Source organism: Curcuma longa, unplaced genomic scaffold (genome assembly GCF_044706935.1).
Source record: "Curcuma longa cultivar G26 ecotype Majalengka, Jawa Barat unplaced genomic scaffold, ITB_CL_G26_1.1 contig_14734, whole genome shotgun sequence".
NCBI lineage: Eukaryota > Viridiplantae > Streptophyta > Magnoliopsida > Zingiberales > Zingiberaceae > Curcuma > Curcuma longa.
The window spans coordinates 24,187-47,534 of record NW_027429858.1 but is presented as its reverse complement, the minus strand read 5'-3'; the positions used below and the strand labels follow the sequence as shown (position 1 = coordinate 47,534).

Sequence of the window (23,348 nt, the reverse complement as noted above, 5' to 3'; positions counted from 1 at the left end):
ATTAAATAAAACATAGAGTGTCTAGCCAAAACATTCAAACACCAAAGTAGAAAAAGAATCTTCTTCTTTGAAAGCATGACACGACCGACCAAGGTAAACTTCTATCGGTTGTTCGAAGAAATATTCGAACGAAATGAAGTTTGCTAGTAAAGCTCACAAGAGCAAGCTGAGTTCATATGTTACCATTTTGACTTTGTAAATAATTAATCGGTTAATTAAGGTTTAATATGGATTAACAGCTATCACATGGAGGTAAAACTTTTTTCATCAATGTCCAAGTTACACCAGAGAAACATCTTTTAGTTAAACCTAACTCGACTTGTTTTGTCGATGTCGGAGCGCCGACTCTCTTTATACGATGAGCAAGGAAGAGGGAGGGCAGTTCATGCTGCACTCTTCTTAACCAAAGCAAAATGGAAGTTAAAGAATCATATCAGCTACTGATGAACTCGATGTCATCCTCTGATATGTACATTTTCCCTTTGTTTGCACTGGTGTTCCTCCGGCCGGAACTTGGCTGGCCTCGCTGAGCAAAAAAACATCATCTTCACATCATAAACAAGGTGAAGGAAGCGATGCTACTTTCTTAAATGTTTGTGCATTTCTTACCTTCTTCAACACGAATGCCAAATAGAGGTATGCGACATCCCACTCATCTTGGGATAATGTACCTGTATGAGTCAAATGCTTAGGTTGAGTTTAGCGGCATGAAATCCGACGAATAAGTATGCATATAAGGAAGGATCTTACTCTGGTCGTGATTTCCATCGCCTAGAGCACCAAGTCTTCGCATTAGCTCAGCGTACTCGGGTTTTTTTAGGTAATCATTAACAAACTCATGTGAGTTTTTTGCAAACACAAGATCCAGGCCATACTGTTACAATGAAAATAAAATTGAACTTAAGAATCGGTAAAAATGAAATGTGGCTAGTGCTTTGTAGTATAAGGATGCTGATCATGAATGTTCGAGTAAAATACGTAACTGTTTACTCGAACTTTTGAGTGGGGCACCAACAACCCATTCATAATATGTGAAAACATAAAAGTATCAAACGCCTAGATTTTATGCATCTAAGGTATGACTACTTGAACCGAGTAAAATATATTAACTGAACAAAACACAAATAGTGAATAGTGACTGGTGACCATGATGTATATTTCATTATGATGATAGTCCATAACCTTTTGGCCAATCTGGCAGTATTTTTGTGGCACAGTCCAATTCAGTACATCAATCAACCCGAGGGGCTGCTTCTTAAGAAAAACTGATTGTAAATTCCATCTAAAAATAAGTATAATGTAGTCCTAGTGCCTAATTAATAAGGCATGACATTGAACTGATAAAAATAAACAATCATAGCATTCGAAAGTCGAACTAACAAGTCAGTTATTGGCTAACAAAGATGTGGAAATTGCCAAATACACAGTAGTTGTTTCAGGGTTCCTCCTTTCAAGGAGATATCATAAAATATAGATGGAGGATGGCAACTACAAAGAATCGAGAAGTGCTGACAAAATTATTGTTGGTACTGTTCCTAAGATTCCAATTGAGCATATAGCAGATAAATATATTCCCGACAAACTGAAAACTAATCATACACCGTAGTCAAGTTAAATACAAGCTGAAGCGACCTTTTGTAGATAATAAACCAGATAACAAGACATGCATGAAAACTCAAATACATTATTATCCCATTGAACAAGAATTAGACAATAAAGATCACCTCGTCCGCTAGGGACTTGAAAACATGAAATGGGACAATCCACTCGGGACAATCAACCGCATCCTGCATGCATAGTTTGGTTAGGTATGAATGCTGCAGCCAAAATATGTAAACTCAAAAACAAAAGCTATTCCATTTCAAAAGAGAACTGCAAATCATCATGCTAGCTATTTACTAAACAAAGCATACTGCGCATCAAGTTGATCTGCAAAGGCAATTCCAGTACATACAGGCACATAAATTTTCCAAATTAGTGTTTTGAAATTTGAACCCTGAGCCCTGGGGTCATGAAATTTTAAGTATAAATGGAAAAAGAAAGGTCTTTACAGATAAATTAGCTTATTTCATAGAGATCAGTGTAAACTAAATATTACAAGAATCAGGATAAATAAGAACAAGGAGCCAAAAAAAAGTGGGCAAATCTGGCTTTTTTGCACGTTCTATTCTTGATAATGTTCCCCAAGATATGGAAAGCTCAGCCAAGAAAAAGATAAGTAAAAAAGGTGGAGGGTTTGAAGAATCAAAATGTATGCAACTCTGGCAAAAAACTGGACAAAATTATCTTACGAGACCAGGAGATTATTTGTCCAATTAGAATGCCTATATTCCTAGAAAGAATTAGCAAAATGGTGTATAGTGTAGGATACTAATGCAACATTAAGGAGTTTTATGTTCCTCCCCAATCATCATACTGCATTTCAGAATCTGGAACAACTCACTGTAAAAGTGATGGTACAGGCATGGAATAGACCATCTGCTGGATAAATACTACAGGATACTTGTGGAAGCATTTGGTAGGTGGTATTCCATACTTCTGGAGATGACAGGATTACCACATTTGGGAGCTAATTTCAGGTTATACAAGATCATTCGTAAATTTATTATTAGCGAGGAAATGATGTAGTTCTTGTAGAAAGGACTCCTGAAGGAATAATTCTATGATCACACCAAAAAAAAGAAAGCTGTCCCAATTATATGGTTGGACCTGTGCTACTCATTTCTCAGTTTGTCCAGTCTGAGATACAATTTATCCTAAAAAAAATGTGATATATAAGAAATTATCAAGAAAGGAAATAATTTTTCATGTTCTAGTTTTGACCAATCTCTCTATTGAATTTAATAGAGCATGATCAGTTGTGTATACAATTTGTTTAGCCCAAAAGTGCTCCAAATAATAATATAAGTCGAATAAGCTGAAACAACCTCTGGCCAGGTTTGAGAACATTGATAATAAAAGGGGTGACAATAGACAAGGTACTTGAATATATAATATGCATTCGTTCAGTTCTTATCCAACAAGGTGATTTAGGACCAACGTGATATATATTATTTCTTCACCAAACAAATAGTATGATGCAAAATCACATTGAGATTATCAGTGGTATCTGACATGAGAAATCTACCTTTTGGGTTGAAGAATCATGGTTTTTCAGCCACAACCTTAAGTAAATAAAAATGGCTTGGCGAACATATATAGCATGCTTCATTATAATAATAATCCAGAGATGAAAAGTACAGAAAGATCTATAGGTTGCCAAAAAAAATATTATCCCAATAAATGTTCTCAAGAAAATGATGTGGCGTAACAATTAAACATACATTCTCACTGATATGCAACATCAAACAAAGTGATATTACATTCAAAGAAAAGATGATTGCAATGATTGCATGGGATGCAGATGAATGATGGGCATTGTAGCAAAACACCAAAAAGAAAACATCTATAAAGAGTGAAAAAGGTAAAAGCTTTAATCTTGCTTTGTTACCTCCAAATGAAATTTGTACTTGATTCCAAAAGGACTGGAAGCTTTGAATTTCTGAAACATGTCGTAGTGTTGAGAAAAATTACTAAGATTTATTATGAAATAAAAAATCATAAATGAACATTTGAAAAATGTTGAGATAAGGGTAAAGCATTCCAACCTTCAACATATATTCTTCCTCAAAAGATATCCAATAGACACTGTTACCAAATTCTAAACCGTCGGCTGTAAATTAGAGAGCAAGGAAACCATAAACAACAAACTCAAGCAGGTAAAACAACTGTAGTTCATTGTAATACACTTAAATGGCACAAAATAACCCAAAAACAAATCATAATGCACATAAATGACACTAAAGAAAATAAAAATATAATCCGAATAGTGAAGCAGCAGCATCAGTACTACAGTTTTGTTCATATATATTTCGAATAAATGATTAAAAATAACAAAATGGAACTAAACATTATCTCTAACACACACATATTAAGTAATTTGCCTGCGTTAGGTCACTTATCTATGCAAGTTCAACAAGGACAGCTTCAATTTCTGTCATCTGATTGGCCACCCTTAGTCTCCTTGTTGGGCCACTTGTCTCTGCAGGGTACAGAGGAATGGCAAGATCCAAAGTACTATAACATGGATTGAGGAGGTTGGTCAAAGGCAGTGTTAGAACTCTGTAGCCAAATAAGTATTATGATGTTCTTGATTATTCATACCTCTTCAAAATAATTTAAAATTTTCCGGGGAATCCAAATATATTACCCTGAAGATGGTCACGTATGAAAAGTGTAACAGAAGGAAGAGCGAGTGACCAAACTCTATTTTACATTTGCAGATTGCATAATTCCATCAAAATCCTTAATAACATATCATCTACAAAACCTTCATATTGAAGTTTTGTTATTACAAATATAGGAAGCTACATGAAATAAGCTGAATCACACATGCTATTTCAACAAAGATTTACTGAGTAGAGATACAAAATAAATGAATTCATGCAACCTTATGCATAATGATCTAAGAAACTTTGTTTCAAGTATCAGTGAGATGTTCCCAATTTGCTTTTGATGAAATGTTACCCAATGATGCAATAAATCAAAATGAAATGAGTAAACTACTGCATTTTCAGAAACATGAAAGGTAACAACAGCTTGAAGAAATAGAGGCCATCAAGCAAATTTAAATACGGCAATCGAAAGTAAATACCTTCCCTGAGTCTTTTGATGATTACATTTGCATCAGGCATTGTTCCTATAAATATTCCTCCAGGCCTAAGCAAGGCAGATACATTTGCTAATGCTTGCCTGGCTCGTACCTCAGTTGACCATGAGTAATGTAAAGCAAACTGCATCAAATCATTAAAAAATATCATATGAGCAACTTATTGGAGCATCAGTTGTCACTTATGACTAGCATGTGATTGTACATAGCATAATTTGATTTGGTTACAAATACAGGTATCTTGAAAATGAATATCAATTCTAATGATGAAACACATGATGCTTCCTAAATACATCAAAAGAGTCACCTGGCAGCTGCAAATGTCAAATGGAGCATCATCTTGCAAATACTTATCTAAAGGAACCTGAGATAGAAAGAAAAACAAAAATTATGCTAGATTGTCTTGGAGTAGTATTCCTGAAAGGTAGCTCAAAAGCTATTCAACAACCAAATGGTAAAATAATAAGCTCAAAAGCTATTGCTTGTGAATAAGTAATGAGCTGCAAGAAAGAGAATGAAACACTGTTAATGTTTTATATGCACACATAAGTTCATGAGAAAACCAAATTACATTAAAGGAAAATGACATTAATCCTACAATGCCACTTTTAGGTGCCAAAGAAAACATAATTTGACTAATGTTAGGCAGGTTCAACAATTATGAAACAACTAACGCCTCAGCTTTCAATACACTCATATGAGGATGAGAATGATGATGAAAAAAAAGAAGGTGAAAGAGATCATTACCTCATAAAAATCAGCACAAATAAGGCGTGCAGGGAAACCAAACTTCTTCCGACGTTGTTGCTGCTCTGAATCTCCATTATAGCGAGTTCGGCAGTCTTTTATCTGAACAGAATATATATATAAGTTAGCAAGTAAAATCAATAAACATCTGCAAGTGTTTAACAGCATTATATGCATAGGCTGCTAAAGCAAAACTTGTTATGTTAAAAGAAAGACAGTGAATAGAACTGTGAGATAATGACATATACATGTAGGTGGGTTAGAGTGTATAGGCCAATGATGTACGTTATCATTTAGTGCAGGAACAGGAATAATGTAACAGTCCAACCTGTTTTTGGTAGAAAAGGTTATATAATTTGCACCGCCTACAACTTTTTTCCAACTATCCTTTTCGTTTCTTGTCCTCTCACTTCTTTGTTTAAAAAGTTTTAGATACTCTTTTATTGTCCTCTAGCTTCCCCTATTCCTCACCCTCCCCTTTATTCCTCACCCTCCCCTTCACTCCTTTTATACCACTCATTACTGGATAATAATCTTAGCTTACTTGCACTTCCACCACTCAGACCATTCAATCGCTGCTTATGCTCCACCAATTCTTAGTGATATTTTGCCATCATCTATCCTCTAGTTCATTTCCCCCTTCTAATATTATCTTCTATTCTCCTTGTAGTGTTCTACTGGCCATTACTAACCGCTACTATGTAGGATAAGCTCACAGGTCTAGATAGTTGGTAACGGGCATTAACTGAGACTTGAAATGTTTTGACCCTCACAGATTAGCTGGCAAAATTGAAAGAAACCATACAATTCAAAATGACATAATTATTCAATAGCACACCAGCTCAAATCTACATCATTCCCTGTGCCCTTATTGACATCTTACTTCAAAATTAGTTCCCCAATTTGCAATGGACAATAAAATAATAGATGAAAATGGCACGGATATGAATATGTATATCTCACACAACACATGAGGAACTTCAGTACATCAAGTTCATAATTATAAAATAGATTAAAATCATTGTATTGTAATGATAATAAAATGAATAAAGGAGATGTTGAAATTACTGAGCCTTCTGCTATGTCGACGCCCACATAATATCCAATTTTCGCCTTGTCCCATTTAATCAAATCACCACCCTATAAAAAGAATTGTTACCAGATATTACTGTTTGAAACAAACAAAACTAGAAAAGGTATTCTTTAAATATTCAAAGAATCTCTCTTGCAACAAAAGAAAGATTTTTATAAAATGCAACCAACTATACATGAGTACTCAAGAAAAATGATAACTAGTATTCTTTAAAAATTCTAAGAATCTCTTCTAAATGATTCTTGATAGAATGAAACCGACTACATGTGGGTACTAAAGAAAAATGATAACAATAGCACATTGATAGAGCTAGTAACTGTCCAGAATGACGCTACTAACCTTTCCACAAGCAATATCAAGCACAGCATCTTTTGAACGGGCGTACAACTGAATGAGTACGCTTTTAATCTGTTCATCGAACATGAGCAGAAAGAAATAAGTTGAAAATTAGTCATCAATAAAGAAGTGCATCAGCCAATCAGGGTCATATGATAAGATGTGACCCATCCATCAGCTGCAAATAAAATTTTGTACCCAAAACACTTTTTTCACTATAATTTATCCTACATCCTTAGTATGGTACATTCAACTCTAAAACCTAATTTTAATCCAACGAACCAAACATGAATAAGAGACCAGAAAAGAGGTAGCATGGCAAAGAGTTAGAACCAACAAAATTTATAGAAAATGCAAAAGTGTGATTACAACCCACCCAATTGTTGAGTTTCTTCAAGTGGATGATGGGGCTAGCCTCGCGCTCCTCCAGCGTCTGATTCGACCTGGCACTGTAATGCTCCGCCACTCTACGAGCATTCTTAAAGCTCTCGTCATCCGAAGCACGCGAATCGCCTGCAAACGACAGTCCCGACCCGATCAAAAACCCTAGTTTGCGGTGCGAACGATCGGCGGCACAATTGGGGGAAAAACCCGCAACGCAGCCAGTCGGATCTGCAGAAGGGAATAGGAAGAGCTTGAGATCGAAGTACCGTAGGGATCGTATCTGAGCTTGGATTTGGGCGGCCCGAAGGAGGTGGAAGGAGTGGCTTCGAACCCCCGCTTCATGCTCCTGCTTTAAAATAAAAATCGAGTTCCCCGATTTCTCGCTTCGCTTCCAAGAAATAACGGCGAAGGGTGCGAGCCGATAGGTAACTATTTTGCAGAGTAGCCCTCAAAGTTGTTCAATTTTTAGCTCAAGTCCATTGGTCAATTGGTGCATGAAAAATATATATTCCTATAATATATATTTTTAATTATTTTCGGTAGAAAATATTGAAAAGGGGAAACGTGTGGTTCTTTTAAATATCATTTATATTTTAAAAAAATAAGTAAATGGTTATTTGTGATAATAATTTCGTTAAACACAATGGATTCATCAGAATGATAGAAGAGACATCATGATAATTGTGAAGTACGAACATGGATTTAGATGCCTCGATTATTATCTCCTTGATGATTCTATTATTTATTCATAATGTTGGCTATATTATTAATAACGATTATGACTTCATAATTATTAAAATATAAAAAAATTAAAATTAAAATTGTTTGAAACCTTCAAAAAAAAAAAAAATTAATTGATATTTTTGAGTTTGAAATCAAACTGTTATAAGTTCTACCTCGTAATCAGTTGGAGATATTTGAACAAATTTTGATTGATATATTATGCATTTTGTGGTTCAATTTGAATCAAAAGTTATAATTTTTTAAAATTTACGATTTAACATTAACATTGTAGCAACTACGATTTTGTAGATATTTCAAATTGAGTTGTCATGTAGTTGTAGTAATTTTTATAGCTGTTAGACAGTTATAGCAGCTATGAAATTGTAATTGCTATAATATAAATATTAAATCTTAAATTTTAAAAGGTCATAAATTTTGATTCGGATTGAATCATGCGATGTATAATATATCAAATCAAAGCTTATTTAGAGATCTATAACTTGTTATTGAGTGAAACTCATAACAACTCAATTTCAGTTCAAAAACTTTATTTAATGTCTTTTTGGAGGCTCCGAATAATTTTAATTAAAAAAATCATGTTATAGCATTCATGATTTTGTAGCTGTTATAATTATGTAACAATTACAATTTTATATCTACTATAACACACCTGATTTAGACTGGAGATATAGTCACGATAATAATGAGAATGATAGTGGAGAGACATAAAGGTAAATATACAAGAGCCTGGGGATCATTTTAATAAAAAAAATCAATATATGATGCATTTTTGAAGATTCTATCAAAAAAAAAAAAAAAAGGACCACTTAAATTGTAGTCGATAGGAGTAGATAGAGTGGTATTGCCAATATCTTTGAAAGCACATGTGTTTCTTGAATTAATTGCAGATATACAAAGTCAAAACTGAATCTTGATCTAACAGATATACATACAAAGTCAAAATTGAATCTTAACCTAACAAAATTTTTAAATTTTATTATTATAAAATCAAGAATCTAATGAGTCTCCCTTAAAATCTGTTTAATCATAGCTAATTATTTGGAATGACAACCTAAATTATCCGCAAAAAACAATTAAAAAGAGGGAAACATTCAAATATAAATAGTGGCGGCAAGCTTAATTAAAATCAAATGAATTAACTTGTTTAAAATCAAATACAAGCTAGTGATGGCAATAAGCTTAAAATCAAGTAAATTAACAACATGTTTGATCTCATTTCTGGGGCTTGAGATTTTTCTTCCTTAAAGTGAATCCAGTGATCGATGGAGATGGAGAATGGAAGAGTGGTGAAGTGGTTGGAATTTTGCTGGGATCTTAATATTACTCTTCCACAGATTCAGTTCATTTTCTTAGCTTTGCCTTGTTTTATTTAATTTGTTGAAAACTATTCTTTCATGCTAATATATATAATTTCACAGGGAATGTCTATTGATTCATAAACAACCATCCATTCAGGTTAATGAACTTCTCTCTCTCTCTCTTTTTTTGAATAATCATGTTAAAGCGTTTCAAACTTGCTCCCCTGATTTATTTTTAATCATCTTCTGTTTTAATCCTGTTGTATTCTGATTCATGATCATAGTTGTGAAAAGTGCACACTTGGCTGCGCCTTGCGCTTGGGCAATGACCCAAGTACAATACTTGAATGAAATCATTATAGTTGGTATGAAATCATAGTTGATACAATATAAATTTGACCTACTCACCTAACATTCATGTTGTACTAGTTATAAAATCGTAGCTGCTACAAGATGAATATTTTTTAACGTTAAGTATGTTGAATGTGTTGTAGTAGCTATAAAATCGTAGCTACTACAACATGTATAACAGCTACAATTTCATAACTACTATAATTTTGTAGCTACTATAATATGTCCGACTGTTTATAAATTAAACGGAAGATTTAGATAGGAGATAATAGTACTGAACATTACATAATAGTATTGAAGGATATTTGAGCAAATGTACATGGTAGAACAGTGAAGTAGGGCGCCCTTTTAATAAAGAAATCAAAAGTGGAACACCCTTTTGATGATTTGAAAATAAAGGGGAACCTTTTTATTTTTTATCTAAATATTTTAGCAGAAATTAAATTCTTTATATATGTTTGAATTGTAAAAATTTATACCTAAAGTATCTTACTTCAATAAGGCGTGTGCCTCAGGTCCTACAATGTCACGTTCCGGGAGGCCGTCCGAAAAATTTTGACAGCATCTCCCCAGTAACTATGACAATTCTCCTAAATACATGCATAAATACATGGCCACAGGCGGCCGAAAATAGGACTACACGTCCAATAAACACACACAACTACAAACAGATATACAATAAGGCCCACACGGCCACACAACAGCTAACACATGCATACTAACCAACATAATCAAATTTTACGTAACGGAAACATCGTAAATCCAACAAAACGAATAACCACAATGTAAATCCAACACAACTACTGTAATATGATAAATCCAACCACGACTACAATCCAAACCACAAATACATGTCCTCGGAGTACGAAACATAACTGAAAGAAAACAACTATACCACTACCAACAACCTTCTGATGTGAGACAGCAGCAGTCGACCGAAACTCCAAGCTCCAAGTAACCTATCTGCTACCTGGGGAGAAAACAAAATAATCCCCAGGGTCTGGGTAGTGAGCATCAGATGCTCAGTGGATACAGGAATATAGAAGTGCATGAAAAGACAAACAGAAGAATAGACACTATCAACAGGTAATGGGTATCAACAAGTAACAAAGATCATGGTGATCAAGCATGGTATCTCAACTGAAATAATAAGGAAAGAATAGTACTACGCAACAGATATAGGTATCAGTTACATGTGAGCATGTATGTAATGTCATACAAGTGCAATAAACATAGCAAACAAGTGCAACAGTCGTAAACATATGATTAAAATAAACTATATAATAATCCTACCAATGAATGCATGAAAAACACGCAACAACCATCGCAAACAAATGCAAGTCTCTGTCCACACTCTGCTTTCCCCAGTCACTCTCCCAGAGCACAGTGAACTGAGGGGCCAGACAAGACATACTGCACATACTCCAACAACTAACCACCACTAATCTAGTGGGGAGCGGCAGTGTAACAGGAGGGCTATATAGTCAGTCCTGGTGGCACCCAACAATAGTGCACATATGCTCTCGCCACTGAATCTCACCACAACACGGTGACGGCCAAGAGCCAACAAGAACAGCCAACAATGCTTTCCACAACAACTACAACTAAGTATGGATGTATGATGATCATCCCAACATGTAATAACTACGATGAATCAGTATGTTCAACAGGAGTTAAGAGGAGTCAACATGGTCAATAATATAACAGTTAAGATTTCCCTACAGTAGATAGGTCAATTGAAGGTCATACTACAGGTATCAAGCACCGAATACTACGAGTATCAGCATAATGAGTTTTACAGATAACTAAAGTATCAACATAGCAAAGGTAGATTCTCATAAGGTCAAACAGCAAGTTATCAAGCATGGATATCAAAGGTATCATTTAAATAACTACGTCAAATACAGGAAGGGCAATAGGTCAGTAGATAAAACTGAAATAAGACATGCACTGAAAATGGACATGTATTGACCAGATACAGGGTACCCACCTGAATTCAGACGGTCGTCAACAAAGAACCCTCCAATACGAAACTCCGTATAAGCAAGAATGAAGTCAACGTCCTACAATTTACAACTTAACACACTAAATACATTATCGTATTACATTATAATAAAGTACATTCTAACTTAATATTTAGGTTGGTCCAACCCATCTACTTAACTATCACTTATTAATTAGTTAATCCAATTAACTAATAATTAAATCTGTAGTAACCTAATTGCTTAATTACATTTTAAATCATTCGGTTCAAGTTCTAAAACAACTCCAACTAACTTCCAATTAACTCCTAATACAACTCGGTTATTTTAATGTAAGCTAACCCCATGGCTATCTTGTGAGGAAGACAATCGAGAATTTGCAATTTACAACTACTAGGGAGCTATTAATTACTAACTCAATTAACTTAATTGATAATCTAACTTAATGAGGTGGTTACTAAACTAATTAATCAATGAACTAATTAAAGGAATTAATTACTAATTATCAACTAATTAACAACCATTAAACTGATTACTAATCCAATTAAACTAGATTAATTATCTTAATTAATCACATATCATTTGTTTAAGCCCTAATTAATCAACTAATCGTAATCAAATAAATCACTTAATAAACCTTTACTATTTACATCGGCCGGCGGCAGGGCTGAGGAGGGGATCGATGGCGCGGGAGGCACGGTGCTGGTCGGCGGGGACAGCGGCGGCTTTGGCAGAGCTTCGGCGTTCTTCTTTACGCGGCGGCAGCAAGCGATGCGGCGGCGGAGCGACGTCGGCCAAATAAAGGGGGCGGCGTTGTCAGTCCGTGTGGTGGCGTCGGGCAAAGAGGGATCGCGATGGCTCCTTCTCCAGGCGGCAACAACGGCGGCACGCAGCGGTGGCTTCGGCTGGTGAGGAAGGCAGCGCGAGGAAAGGGGGAGAGTTCGGTGACGAACGAAAAGAAGAGGCGCGGCGAGTTTGTGTTTGCGGCGTCGGGCTTTTGCAGAGGCCGATTGGGATCCGACGGCATCGAGGACGATGGAGAAGCAACGGTCTTAGATCAGAAGCAAGGTGGAGAGGGAGTGGCGGCGGCTGGCCTCTTCTCTGAGTATCGATGGCTCGGGGATGGGCGGTGGTGAAGGGATTTAAGGGAATTAGTTATAACGAGGAGCTACAGTGAACCGTGGTTAGGATAGGATTAATTGGCGCAATTAAACTAGGTTTACAGGGCTAAACCAACTTAAAAATCCTAGGGTTTATTATACGACTGAGTCGGTTACTGTAGTAAATCGGTTTAAATCTTGGTTCGCTTGGTTTACTAAACAAACGATCTCCGATTTGACTCAAACTAGTTTTGTTGGATTCGTCTTCACAAGACAAATCTTTTCATCCATTTTATCCTATCAAAACCTCTTCCAGCACGAACCAAATCAAGTTGGTTCAGTTTGGTTCAATCTTGGTTCGTTTGGTTCACTAACCAAACGATCTTCGATTTGACCTAACCCAGGTTTGTTTGATTCATCTTAGCGGGATAAATCTTCTCATCCCCTTTATTTTATCATAATCTTAACCTAATTCTAGATCTGACCTAGTTAACCTAAATGGACTTGGCTAATTTAGGTTTCAACCCACTTAACTCGAACTAATTAGGACTTAGTCTTTAATTGGTTAGTTCAAACCCTACAATTTCTAGGATATTACAGTAAGTCAACTGATGACTTAATCTCACAGGTCATGGATATAAGATATCAAGTTGACACATGTGTATATATTAGATAATATGAACTGAATTGATCCGCCATAAGAATGTTTTATGGATCATTACATGAATGTCATAAACATTCTCATAGTGATTATTAGTATATATAGTCTTTAAACCTGAAGTCACTACGGTTCTCTACATAAGAAGTTGCGTACTTTAGTATCGACAAATGTCACATGTAATAATGTGGACTATAAAGTCAATTACTGGATACACAAGAAGTTATACGGAGGGATGCGAGTGATATAGATGTGATTTATCCTTTCTATATGACGAAAGTGATATTTGTGGACTCCTTGATTAAGTATGACTACTAAAATGCATGACTATACTCAAATAAGTCAATATGAGATATTGAGCTCATTTGGTTAAATGAGTCTACTTAGAGATCAAGAAACATAAAGATTGATAAGGGGATGACACGGTCTATGCCTCATGGATCAATTTAGATATTGAAGATAGAATGATCAAGTTATACAAGATAATAGACACAGAAAAGTTAGATCTGATCTCGATATTCTCATTACTTGAGTAGCAATGATGCATGACATGTTACTCACTGTTTATGTATCTAAAATGTTGTTTGAGATACATTGCCAATATTATGAGAATCTATTGAGTCACACATAAAGAACATGTTGATTTAGAGATGAGTTTATTTTATTTTGACTAAAATATGATAAACCTTAAGATTATAGGATTAAGTCTAATCCGAATTAGACTCAAATCAATCTAACTATTAGATTATTAGATTGAGTCTAATCCGAATTATAAGATTCATTAGATTAAACTCAACCACTAAAAAGGATTAATGTTCATTAATAGAGATTAATTGAGCATTAATGAAAAGAAAAACAAAAGGTAAAAATCTTTTGTATCCATTGGATGACCATTTGTATTCATTGGATGAATACAAAAGATTATGTTTATGCATTTATGAATGATCACTTCTAGTCTCTTCTTCTACTCCTCTTAGCCAAACCATCCAAGTTGCTAGCATAACGAAAGTACTTCTTCTTCGATGATTGAGTTCATGCAACGAATGAATAACGTGTTCGTGTGGATACCGAAGAGGTGCAGCCATTTTGATAGTGCTAAGATCTACTGAATCAAGTTGCTGCCAGAATTGTTTCGTTTACGAAACAAACATGACAACTCGATCAAACATGTGTATTGCATTCGCATGAATCTTTGGAAGGATCAATTTTGTTTCAATATGTTTATTTATTATTTTTTGTAAAAGATCCCTACAACAACACCTATGCGCTTTTAGACGTCTCACGTCTTAAATAATTATATCTTCACGATTATACCATTTGATTCGGCTAGTTATCACCCATCCAAAAGGATAAGGACGACGACCAAGCCCCCAAACTTGGCCCCCTAAAATCCTGCACATTAATGCACAAGACCGTCAGATGAAGATCGGCAAATCTGAACCATTGGATATTCGAAAACCCTCAAAGATTATCCTTACCACATTAATAGCGCATCAATAACCAATCAAATGCGCTGATCTCCACAGATGACGCTTCGCCTGATACTATATAAACTCCACAGATATGAAGAAAAAGGGGGCTCTCCTCTCTCCCTCTATTTCTCTCTCATTTTATACACGTATGTTATTCCTTTCCTTCTTTCTCTGTTCTAACTTGAGCGTCGGAGTGGCTTGCCGGAGTCCCCCGGCGCCATTCTAACCCTTTTCTTTAGTGCTTTTCAGGTCCCCTCATCTCCCCCGGTGATTCTCTTTGAGGAGCATGGACGTCAGCAGTTTTGAACCGGTAGTTGAACCGTCCACGATGAATTGGCCGGAACACAATGGCGCCGTCTGTGGGAACAATGAGCCGAGACGCTGGATGGTTATGTAGGGTCTAAAGAATGTCCACATCTCCACAATGGCATGATATTGTCCACTTTGGGCCTAAGCCCTCATGGCTTTGTTCTTGGGCTCTCCCCAAAAGGCCTCATGCCAATGGAGATACTTTTCATCCTTTTAAACCCATGATCTTTCCCATGCGTTTTAGAGGTGGGACTATATTTGCACCTTTGCAACCCAACAATCCCCCCCTCAAACAAAGGACCACATACCCCCCCCTCAAACGGAAAGCCTCCGTTTGATGTCTGAATCTTCGACCCACCAGGACTTCCTGCCCCTCGGTCCACCCTGACCTACTAGGACTTCCTGCCCAGTCGCAACCAGGACTTCATGCCCCTCGGTCTACCCGACCTACTAGGACTTCCTGCCCAGCTGCAACCAGGACTTCATGCCCCTCGGTCTATCCGACCTACTAGGACTTCCTGCCCGGTGTCTGGTCCTCTTGATTCAAACACGGGAGCTCCTACTTCCTTTGGTTTTTAAGGTTCAACCCACATGGTTAGATCCGGATCATGGCTCATCCGGTGGTTAGTCCGGTGAAGAGCAGCCTTGCTCTGATACCAATTGTAGGGTCTAAAGAATGTCCACATCTCCACAATGGCATGATATTGTCCACTTTGGGCCTAAGCCCTCATGGCTTTGTTCTTGGGCTCTCCCCAAAAGGTCTCATGCCAATGGAGATACTTTCTATCCTTTTAAACCCATGATCTTTCCCATGTGTTTTAGATGTGGGACTATGTTTGCACCTTTGCAACCCAACAGGTTACACCAGAAGAATTAATGACAATCATGACTTCGTCGGAAAGAAAAGCTACGACGATCTGAATTTTCTCCTCTCAATCCTCTTAGTAACAGTAAAAAGCGTCCTTCATCAAAAAGCTAAATATTTAAAAATTTATTTTATTTCTATTTCTATTAGACTTATTAGATAAAACCCTAACACGAGATCACCTTCTACAATTTCAAATATTCCTTTTTTTTTTAATTTTTCTACCCTAAATTCTTTTAATGGCGGCATAAAAAAAAATCCTAAATCAATTATTTTGCTCTAAGTCATCTCAAGGGCGGCGTCCGAGGAGGACGACGGCGGAAATCTCCCTCCGTCTTCAAGTGGCTACCTCGTTATGCGCGTTATGGTTGGAAGATCGGGGAGACCGATTGTCGTCAAATTATCCGTCCATCTCGCTGAGTATCTCAGGAATAAGCTTGGGCGGAAGCAAGGTTGGGTTGGAGGAATTGTGAAAGCGTTCCTTCATTTAAAAACATGGCAAAAGTACTCGCTACCACCGTTACCACCTCGCGCTGCCGCCGCCAAACACATCCGCAGCTGCCGCGCGCGTCCGCCACCGTCGCTCTGTTTCACCTCAGCTGCTACCATGTATCAAGGAAGGACAAAGCTGCCGCCGCTATCACCTGGCGCTGCCGTCACCGCCGCCAAGCTCTGCCATCTCCTAGCCTTCGCCACCGCCTGGGGCGGAGGGGAGAGGAAATGGAAGTTCGGGAGCAAGCCACTGCCGCCCAAGGGGAAGACGGAGGGTGAGCAGAGGATCTTCTCCTTCAAGCTCATCAACGCCCTCCTCCAGGTCCACCGCTCCTATGCCTTCCGCTCTGCCCTTAGACCACATGCAGAGCGACGAAGTCCGAAGGGCGGTCTCAGCGCACGGAAGGACTCGGTGGAGCCGAGCGATCATCTTAGGCAGGACTCTCAGGCGTCGAGTCCGGCAACGAGCCGGCCGCCCGAAGCCTGCTAGCTCCGCCTATGTTACCCAGGCGTAGGCCGAGAGGAGAGAGTCCCCGGCGGTGGAGGAGAAGACGAGGGACGACTAGTCCCAGGCTGCCGGAAGCTGCCCTTGCCAGTGCTCCTAGAGGGGGCGTCGGACTACATCATGGTGCTGGAGATGCAAGTGCGCGCCATAAGCGTCATCGACGAGGCCTTCTCTACCGCCGGCAACTTCCCCCATGTGCTGTGGATCTTTCAGATGCTGTCGCCAGTAGCTAGATTCCAAATCAAAGCCAGGTATTACACGTTCTACTACTCATTTTTATCTGACAACACTTTTTTTTTCTTTTCTATTTTGATATATGTTAATCCTTATGATATTTGAATATATGTTAATCCTTATGATATTTGGGTGCATCCGTGGTTGTGGATCATAATCATGGGGCTCTGCTATCCCACGAATCCTAACCTTCGGCTGCCGTTGTGGCTGTCGGTGGTAGCAAAGCATATCCTGAGCATCTAGGATCGAGCCGACATCATCAAGACGAACGATGTCGAGCTCGAGTTTCTCATCGGCAAAATAAGACAAGTCATTTATTTCTCATTATCTAATTTATGTTTTGCAACATCATCCCTCGATAATTGATATATTTGGTAGATGAAATATTTTTCCTGTTTATGTTCAAGTCGGTATAAATATATCTACATGATTATCTTCTGACCAAGCTATTGGATGCATATATCTAGAGAGCGACATATTAAAATTTTTATTCACCTGCCCCTTGTGATCTTGTTTCTTGGCAAAACTTGTCCTTATACATACAGTATAGTTAGTTGCCTATCACATTATCTTCCGGCTTGACTCTAACTTCACCGACAAGTTGGTAGTAGATATATTAGTCTTTGAAAACCGACCTTATTATTGATATATTATTAAAAAATGGAGGTATTACTTTGGTTGCTCAGTTATTTACAAATTAAAGTACTTATATTCTTGATATCTAAAATGCTGCCAAGGTTAGCGTCTATCATATAGTACAAGCTTGATATAAACATACAAACTACGTATATATATCTCCTTCAATTTTCACTAATCTTTGAGTGAGGAACCAGCCTAGTTTATATTATCAAAGATATTCATATACACCCAGAGGATGAGCATATCTTTAGTCTTGCTAGTTCCATCAGAATCATCGCTGTCTCTATAATAATAAAACCCTTGATACTATTTCAATTGGCAATTTAGTATCAATTTATTATCTTATTGGTCAGTAATTACAAAGAATCCTTTGAAATGTGGTTTTCTACCTCCAATTTGAGAGTCTTGGTCATCTTGGTCCTGAGCCTCGGCTCTCGGCCCCACCTCTGCCCCAAGACTCATCTCGACGAGAGTGGTTTCGAGCATTATCGGCCATCTCTGTCCCGGGTTTCAACAATCTCAGTCTCGAGTCTCGTCTTGACCACCTCTGTCCCGAGACTCATCTCGACCAACTTGATTCTAAGCCTTGTCTCGGCCAGCTTGGTCTCGAGCTTCATCTCGACCACCTCTGTCTCGGTCTCGAGCTTTGTCTCAACCAACTTTGTCCCGAGCCTCATCTCGACCAGCTTAGTCTCGAGCTTCATCTCGGTCATCTCTGTCCCGAGCCTCATCTCGGTTAACTTGGTCTCGATCTTCGTCTCGACCACCTCTGTCCCGAGCCTTATCTCAGCCAACTTGGTCCCGAGCTTCATCTCGACCATCTCTGTCCGGAGTATCGACAATCTCGATCTTGAATCTCATTTTGGTCATCTCTATCTGGAGTCTCGACAATCTCGATCTCGAGTCTTGTCTCGACCGATTTTATCTCGAATCTCGTCTTGGCCAGCTCTGTCCCGATCTTCGTCTCGGTCATCTCCTGTCTTGAGCCTCATCTCGGTCAGCATGTTCTTGAGTATTGTCTTGGTCATCTCTATCCTGAAGCCTCTCATCTCGATTATCCCTGCCCTAAGTCTTATCTCGACCATCTCAGCCCCATCGCTTCAACTAGCTGCTGCCTTTCTTGACTCAAGATCGACTTGTGTTCACACTGAAGAACTAGTTTAATCAATTTGACTCATGCCTCGTCTGACTAAGGCTTATAGGGAGACTCATGTTAGTGGTTAATACACTTATTTAAGATCTAGTCCAATTAGCAACAACACGACAGAGGTAAGGGCCGATCTCTTGGTCGATTGACTCAGATCAGTGCCTAACCCCACAACTAGCTTGGCTCATCGCCTAGTTCAGCTCGAGGCCCTGCACTCTAAGCCTGAACTCTACACACCGACCAAGCTCCCTTCCATGGGACTGTCCGAGCTCTCCCATCTAATCCAGTTGTCGGTCTCCCACTCAGCCCCCACTCAGTGCTCCACTAGCTTTGCTCCTAAGTGAATCCGTGATCTCCTAGCTAGAAATCGACTCCCCCGTCAACTCAACCTCTCTAAGTCCGCGCTTCTGCCGTCGCCTAAGGGCACACACAATATTTAATGCCTGACAGGAGCTCCACCATTTGCGGATCTTGTGTGACTTCACAATCTTCAGCCGGTGACTCATCCGTAGATGATCCCAAGCAGGAACATTGGAGAATGTCTCCTACAAGTGTAACTTTCTTAAAAGAAAATGATTTGTCTATCACTGCAACTAAGATGATATCAGCTCAAGACATATACTCTTTAGTAAACGTCATCTGACACAAAATCCTTCCTATCATTATTAAAGCAGAGCCTCAACATTGAGAATAAAACTCTCTCTGAATTATCAGGATATCTTCTTTAACTCTATTTATCTTAATTCATTCATCAGGTCATTATTCTTTATCGTATTGCCTCATAAATTTACTATGGAAGTGCTTCAAAATTCTCAGGCATATAACTCCGAGCTCCACGCTCGCCAACTTAGCCTTACGACAGCTGACCTCCGAGCTCCGTGCTCGCCAACAGAGCCTTACGACAGGCCAGAATCCCGAACTCCGCGCTCGATGATTTATCCTTACGACAGGTAGGACTTTCGAGCTCCGCGCTCGCCAACAGGGTCTTACGACAGGCCGGAACCCCGAGCTCCGTGCTCGATGATTTAGCCTTATGACAGGTTGGCCTCCGAGTTCCGCGCTCGCCAACAGAGCCTTACGACAGACCGAAACTCCGAGCTCCGCGCTCGATGATTTAGCCTTACGACAGGCTGGCCTCTGAGCTCCATGCTCGATGACATTGCCTTACGACAGGCTGGACCTCCGAGCTCCGTGCTCGATGACACAACCTTACGGCAGGCAAAGGCGCAGACTTCCATGGCCCTCTCAGCACGGTCGCTGAACTCAGCCTTTCGGCACTCAGAACTCCATGACCCTCTCAGCACGGTCGCTGATGGCTCAGCCTTTGGCACTCAGAACTCCATGGCCCTCTCAGCGCTCGTCGACTGATGGCTCAGCCTTACGGCACTCAAAACTCCATGGCCCTCTCAGCATAGTCGCTGATGGTTTAGCCTTACGGCACACAAAGCTCAGCAGCTCTGTCAGCTCAGTGCAGATTAGCTCAGCAGCTCTGTCATCTCAGCAGTTTTGTTAGCTCAGCAGCTCTATTAGCTCAGCAGCTCTGTCATCTCAGCAGCTTTATTAGCTCAGCAGCTCTATTAGCTCAGCAGTTCTGTCATCTCAGCAGCTATTAGCTCAGTAGCTCTGTCATCTCAGTAGCTATTAGCTCAGCAGCTCTATTAGCTCAGTAGCTCTGTCAGCTCAGCAGCTTTATTAGCTCAGCAGCTCTATTAGCTCAACAGCTCTATCATCTCAGCAGCTTTATTAGCTCAACAGCTCTATTAGCTCAGCAGCTCTGTCATCTCAGTAGCTTTATTAACTCATCAGCTCTATTAGTTCAGCAGCTCTGTCAGCTCAGCAGCCCTTTCAGTCCAGCAACTTTATTAGCTCAGCAGCTCTTTCAGTCCAACAGCTCAATCAGCTCAGCAGCTCAGTCAGCTCAGCAACTCTGTCAGTTCAGCAACTCTGTTAGCTCAGCCAGCTTAGCAGCTCAACAGCTCGGCCTCGGCCTTACTTGGCTTCGGCTTTACTCGGCCCTGACCTCGCTCGGCCTCAATCTTACTCGGCCTCAACCTCACTCGGCCGCTTACCTTACTCGGTCTTGACCTCGACCTCGGCCTCGACCTCAGCCTGACTTGGCTCCGGCTTGACTCGGCCTCTACCTCACTTTACTCGGTCTTGACCTCGACCTTGGCCTCGGCCTCAGCCTGACTTGGCTTCGGCTTTACTCGGCCCTAACCTCGCTCGACCTCAACCTTACTCGGCCTCGACCTCACTCGGTCGCTTACCTTACTCGTCTTGACCTCGACCTCGGCCTCGGCCTCAGCCTGACTTGGCTTCGGCTTTACTCGGCCCTGACCTCGCTCGGCCTCAACCTTACTCGGCCTCGACCTCACTCGGCCGCTTACCTTACTCGGTCTTGACCTCGACCTCAGCCTCGACCTCACTCGGTCGCTTACCTTACTCGGTCTTGACCTTGACCTCAGCCTCGGCCTCAGCCTGACTTGGCTTTGGCTTTACTCGGCCCTGACCTTGCTCGGCCTCAACCTTACTCGGCCTCGACCTCACTCGGTCGCTTACCTTACTCGGTCTCGACCTCACTCGGTCGCTCATCTTACTCGGTCTTGACCTCGACCTCGGCCTCGACCTCAACCTGATTTGGCTCCGGCTTCACTCGGCCGTTCACCTTACTCGGTTTTGACCTTGACCTCGGCCTCGACCTCAGCCTTACTTGGTTTCGGCTTTACTCGGCCCTGACCTCGCTCGACGTCAATCTCAACCTGACTTGGCCTCGGCCTCACCTCACTCAACTTTGGCTTCACTCAGCCTCAGCCTCGGCCTCGACCTCGGCCTCGGCCTTACTTGGCCTCAGCCTGACTTGGCCTCGGCCTCACCTTACTCAGCTTTGGCTTCACTCTGCCTCGACCTCGGTCTCGGCCTTACTTGGCCTCAGCCTCGGCCTCACTTAACTTTGGCTTCACTCCACCTCAGCCTCGACTTCGACCTCGGTCTCGGCCTTACTTGGCCTTAGCCTGACTTGCCTCAGCCTCACCTTACTCATCTTCGGCCTTACTTGGCCTCGGGCTCGCCCGGCCACTCTGTCACTTAACAGCCCGGCAACTCTGCCACTCTGTCAACTCATCCACTCATCCATATCTTTCAACCACTCATCTCGGTCATCTCGTCTCGACCACCTCAAGTTCGGCACCTTATCTCAACAGCTCAGCACCAATATAGTAAGCGAGACGATTAGATCATTATATATAGTCCAGTCAGTCGGACTATGCCTCCTTCGACTAGACTTGGAGGGGAGGCTTTTGATCTGGCTAGTTATCACCCATCCAAAATGATAAGGATGACGACCAAGCCCCCAAACTTAGCCCCCTAAAATCCTGCATATTAATGCACAAGACCGTCAGATGAAGATCGGCAAATCTGAACCATTGGATATTCAAAAACCCTCAAAGATTATCCTTACCACATTAATAGCGCATCAATAGTTAATCAAATACGCCGATCTCCACAGATGACGCTCCGCTTGATACTATATAAATCCCGCAAGTATAAAGAAAAAGGGGGCTCTCCTCTCTCCCTTTATTTCTCTCTCATTTTATACACGCATGTTATTCCTTTCCTTCTTTCTCTGTTCTAATTTGAGCGTTGGAATGGCTTGCCGGGGTCCCCCGGCGTCATTCTAATCCTTTTCTTTAGTGCTTTTCAAGTCCCCTCATTTCCCCCGACGATTCTCTTCGAGGAGCATGGACGTCAGCAATTTTGAACCAGTAGTTGAACCATCCACATCGAATTGGCTGGAACACCGTTTTAAGATTTTAATTTATTTTTTCTATATCATAAAATCAGGCAAGAAAGTATTATGAGATTGTACACTATTGTTCATATGCAGATTAATCTTCCACCTGCAAAAGTTATCACTAACGAAGATGGACGCTATGTATCTGGGATCCAAAAGTTATCACTAACGAAGATGGACGCTATGTATCTGGGATCGAGGCTTGTCTGACACCGGCATGTAAAGAGTAATTACTAATTCCTCTTTTAGTTTGTTATGTTAATCGTGTTTAATTAAAAATAAATAAATAAATCTCAGTTAGTCACATTAATTATTTCTGAGGTGATCGATTTGGTCCCATGAAAATTTTTCATTGATCATCAAAAAGTCCTGGTGGATCGAGGATTCAAACATCAAAAACGACGTTGAGGGGGGGCTGTGGTTTCCTTTGTTTGAGAGGGGAAATTGTTGGGTTGCAAGGGTGCAAACATAGTCTCACATCTAAAGTATATGAA

The 23,348-nt window shown here is 40.0% G+C and overlaps 1 protein-coding gene and 1 pseudogene across 1 annotated transcript; one reads left to right on the top strand and one right to left on the bottom strand.

Annotated features, from left to right (window-relative positions):
- Positions 1-247: 247 nt before the first annotated feature.
- Positions 248-7,618, bottom strand: LOC141816163 (mRNA cap guanine-N(7) methyltransferase 1). Its single transcript, XM_074703995.1, has 13 exons — positions 7,535-7,618; positions 7,261-7,397; positions 6,888-6,956; positions 6,524-6,595; positions 5,456-5,557; positions 5,016-5,072; positions 4,694-4,832; positions 3,648-3,712; positions 3,491-3,541; positions 1,725-1,787; positions 751-874; positions 610-671; positions 248-526 (listed from the first exon to the last, which is right to left on the bottom strand). Exons 1-13 carry the CDS (start codon positions 7,608-7,610, stop codon positions 434-436), a joined length of 1,110 nt encoding a protein of 369 aa, XP_074560096.1. The 5' UTR covers positions 7,611-7,618; the 3' UTR covers positions 248-433.
- An 8,793-nt stretch (positions 7,619-16,411) lies between these two features.
- On the top strand, positions 16,412-17,383 carry LOC141816160 (uncharacterized; annotated as a pseudogene).
- Positions 17,384-23,348: the final 5,965 nt, after the last annotated feature.

Bases quoted from the DNA above. Each gene is read 5' to 3' on its own strand.
- LOC141816163 (XM_074703995.1), bottom strand. From the start codon at position 7,610: ATGAAGCGGGGGTTCGAAGCCACTCCTTCCACCTCCTTCGGGCCGCCC. The intron at 7,398-7,534 runs GTACTTCGATCT...TGTCGTTTGCAG, and splicing joins GCTCAGATACGATCCCTACG to GCGATTCGCGTGCTTCGGAT. The intron at 3,542-3,647 runs GTTGGAATGCTT...GACATGTTTCAG, and splicing joins AGGAAGAATATATGTTGAAG to AAATTCAAAGCTTCCAGTCC.